Source organism: Corapipo altera, unplaced genomic scaffold, assembly GCF_003945725.1.
Source record: "Corapipo altera isolate COAL_440 unplaced genomic scaffold, ASM394572v1 127720, whole genome shotgun sequence".
NCBI classification, from domain to species: Eukaryota; Metazoa; Chordata; class Aves; order Passeriformes; family Pipridae; genus Corapipo; species Corapipo altera.
In genome coordinates this window covers 11440-15053 of record NW_020885172.1, presented here as the reverse complement: position 1 = coordinate 15053, position 3614 = coordinate 11440, and the positions used below count along the sequence as shown (strand labels likewise).

Genomic DNA, 3614 nt, shown 5'->3' with positions numbered 1-3614 from the left:
GGGGGGGGGGGGGGGGGGGGGGGGGGGGGGGGGGGGGAGGGGAATGGAGGGGGTGTGTCCGGGTCCAGCCTGGGGGTCCCAGCCCCCCTGACACCCCTGTCCTGCAGGTCCCAGCCGCTTCCAGCTCCGCTGTTACCTCTTCCGGGCCCTGGATCTGACCCCTGGCATCTCCAAGACCTCTCTAGGTGGGACCCCCACCCCGTGCCCCCCCTCCAGTGGCCCCACGGGGTACTGATGGTGTCACTGTCACCCAGCCGCCGCCGCCCAGGTGTCGATCATGGATCAGAGCCAACGCTCCCGGGTCGTGCGGGGTGTTCTGGACCCACTCTGGGAACAGACGCTGCTGCTCCACCCAGTGCTGCTGTTCGGGAACCCCCAAGGGATTCGGGAGGACCCCCCAGCCGTAGTGGTGGAGGTGTTTGACCAGGCTGGGGAGGTACGGAACACAGTGGGGGAGGGAGGAGGGAGGGAGGGATGAGAGAGAGGTGGAAGGATGGAGGGGTCAGGGATGTAAGGAATTGAGGATGGGAGAAGCAATGTGGAGAGAGAGGGAGGGAAGGACAGCAGAGGGATGGATAAGGGACAGTACATGGATGGAGGGATGGCAGGAGGAATGGAAGGATGCAGGAGGTCAGGGATGGAAGAATTGGGGGTAGACTGAGCAATGTGGGGGGAGGAGGGAGAAAGGAAGAGAGGAGGGAGGGAAGGAAGAAGGGAAGGATGGGGGCAGACGGATGGATGAGGGATGGGACATGGATGGAAGGATAGTGGGAGGGATGGAAGGATGGGGGGTCAGTGGTGAAAGGATTTGGGGATGGAGGGAGCGGTGTGGATAGGAAGAGAGTAGGGAGGGAGGCATGAAATGATGGGGGCAGAGGGATGGATAAGGAATGGGAAATAGAGGGGTGGGAGGAGGTAGGGAAGGTTGGAGGGGTCAGGGATGGAAGGATTTGGGGATGGAGAGAACGAGAGTGATGTGGAGAGGGAAGGGGGGAGGGAGGGAAGGAAGGATGGGATCAGAAGGATGGATTAAGGGATGGGGCATGGAGGGATGAGGGAGACATGGAAGGATGGGGCAAGGGATGATGAGGGATGGGGGACAGAGAGATGGGAGAAGGCAGGGAGGAGTGAGGGAGGCAGGGAGGGATGGATATAGAGGGATGGATGAGGGGTGGAACACAGATGGAGGGATGGCAGGAGGAATGTAAGGAGGAGGGGTCACCCACGGGTGGGGGAAGCAATGGGAGGACCGAGGGGGTCAGGGATGGAAGGATGAGAGGGGCACCTATGGGTGGAGGCAACACCTTCACCCAATCCCTGCCTCACAGGGCGCCGGTGTTTTTCTGGGGAGGTGTGTGTGCACCCCCGAGGTTTGGCTGGATCCGGGACACCGGGAACCCCCCCGGCTCCAGCCTCACCCCCTGCGTGGGCCGTGGGGCCCGGCCGGGGACCTGGTGGCTGCCTTTGAGCTGCTGCTCGAGCCCGAGGTGAGCAAGGGGCACTGGGGGGGCACGGAGGTACGCAAGGGTGGGGTCCCATCGTCATTGACCCCTCTCCCCGCAGGACGGGGCCCTGGCAGCGCTCACACCCCCCCCGCTGAGGAAGGACGTGCTTGGCATTCCCCTGGGAATCCGGCCACGGCTCCAGAGGGTGGCACTGGAGGTGGCATATGGGGACACTCGGGGGGGGGGAAACTGGGGGGAATGGACAGGGAGGGGAACATGTGGGAATAGGGATGGGGACAAGGAGGAAGCAGGGAATGGGATGGGGACAAGGGTGAAGCAGGGAGAGGGATGGGCACAGGGATTGGAACAGGAATAAAGACAGGGTGGGCACAGTCTGGGGTGGGACAGGGATAAAGGTGGGATGGGGACGAGGTCTGAGATGGAGACTGTAAGGGGAACAGGGACAGTGCTGAAGGTCCTGGGGATGGCGACATGGACAGGGGTGAAGGGGATGGAGATGAGACAGGGACAAGAACAGGGATGAAGATGAGGACAAGTACAGAGGGATGAAGGCAAGGACAGCTCGGGGCCGGGATGAGAACAGGGACAAGGACAGGGACAGTGCTGGAGGTTCTGGGAATGGGATGGGGACAAGGACAGGGATGCAGACAGGGATGAAGGTGGGATGGAGACAGTATCTGAGATGGAGACTGGGAGGGGGACAGGGACAAGGGACAGTGTTGAAGGTAGTGGGGATGAGATGAAGACAAGGACAGGGTGGGGACAATGGATGGAGAGGGATCAGGGACAGGGACTGCTGAAGGTCCTGGGGATGGGCTGGAGACAAGAACAGGAATGGGACAGGGATAAAAGTGGGGTGGGAATGTGGTGTGAGATGGAGACTGGAGTTGGATGGGGATGGGGACAGAGACAAGCACCTTAACCCTTCCACTGGGCACAGATGCCCTTTGAGGGGCCCCCAGGGCACCCAAGGGTGACACCTCCCAGGTGTCCCCACAGGTGCTGGCCTGGGGGCTGCGGGGGCTGCGCGGGGCTGTGAGGGAACCCAGGCTGGAGCTGCAGTGGGAGGACCAGACCCTGTGGACTCCTGTGATCAAGGATTTCGCCTCCAACCCCAATTTCCCCACCACCACCTTCCTGCTGACCTTGGTGAGTGGGGGGGGGCAGGGGATGACCCCCACCCATGGGTGCTGCTGTGGCACCCTGGGGTGTCCCTGTGGCTCGTCCCCAGGCCCTGCCAGAGGAGGAGCAGTTGGTGCCCCCCATCCGGCTGCGGGTGTGGGACAGGGGGAACAGGAAGCTGGAGGTCCTGGTGGGACAAGGCTGTGTGCGGGGACTGGGCCAGTACCGCTGCAGGACCCCTGGCCTAGAGCAACCCCCCTGCCAGGAGCAGCCCCCTGGCCCTGGAGACACTGGGACTGGCTCCTATACAGTCGTGTCCATGCCAGGTACTGCCCATCCCTGCCCCATCCCTGGTACCACCTCTCCCATTCCAAATACCTCCTGTCTCATCCCTGCCCATCACAAGTACCACTTACCCTATCCCAGTTGCCCCCTGTCCCATTTCTCTTCCCCTCTACCCCATCCCTGCCTCGTCCCTGGTACCATCTCTCCCATCCCAAATACCCCTTGCCCCCTCCCTGGTACTCCCTGTCCCATCCCAGGTAACCTCTGCCCCAACCCAAGTATACCCTGCCCCACCCTTGGTACCCCCTCTCCCATGCCTGCTCCATCCCTACCTCATCACTGCCCCATCCCAGGTGCCCCCTGCCCAGGTCCCATCCCCGCACCATTCCTGCCCTGTTCCTGCCCCATCCCTGCCCATCTCTCTCTCCCACAGACGAACCCCTTTCCCTGCTGGCCGTTTTCAGCCTCTGGAAAGGTTTATGTTCCCACTTCCTCACCAGAGCCTGGGCCAGGATCGCCCAGGTGAGTCCCTGGGATGGCACCCCCCACCCTGGCACGGCTGGGCCCCGTGCCTCAGTTTCCCCATGTGCCCTTTGCTCCTGCAGATCCTGCTCAGCTGCCTTGGGAAGAAGGAGGATGGCGACAAGGTGGGCACAGGAATGGGGCTACCCGGGGGCCACCAAGGCCACCAGTGCCACCCGTGCCACCCATCCCACCTTCCCCTGTTCCCTTAGGACACGG

General features: G+C 62.7%; 1 protein-coding gene across 1 annotated transcript in view; it reads left to right on the top strand.

Annotated features, from left to right (window-relative positions):
• Nucleotides 1–3614, top strand: part of LOC113940065 (fer-1-like protein 5) — a 22190-nt gene that overhangs the window by 10937 nt on the left and 7639 nt on the right. The window contains 8 exon segments of the mRNA XM_027631129.1: nucleotides 108–185; nucleotides 255–436; nucleotides 1329–1487; nucleotides 1564–1662; nucleotides 2466–2615; nucleotides 2698–2914; nucleotides 3307–3395; nucleotides 3479–3573. Of these exon segments, the coding sequence (XP_027486930.1) occupies nucleotides 108–185; nucleotides 255–436; nucleotides 1329–1487; nucleotides 1564–1662; nucleotides 2466–2615; nucleotides 2698–2914; nucleotides 3307–3395; nucleotides 3479–3573 (1069 nt within the window).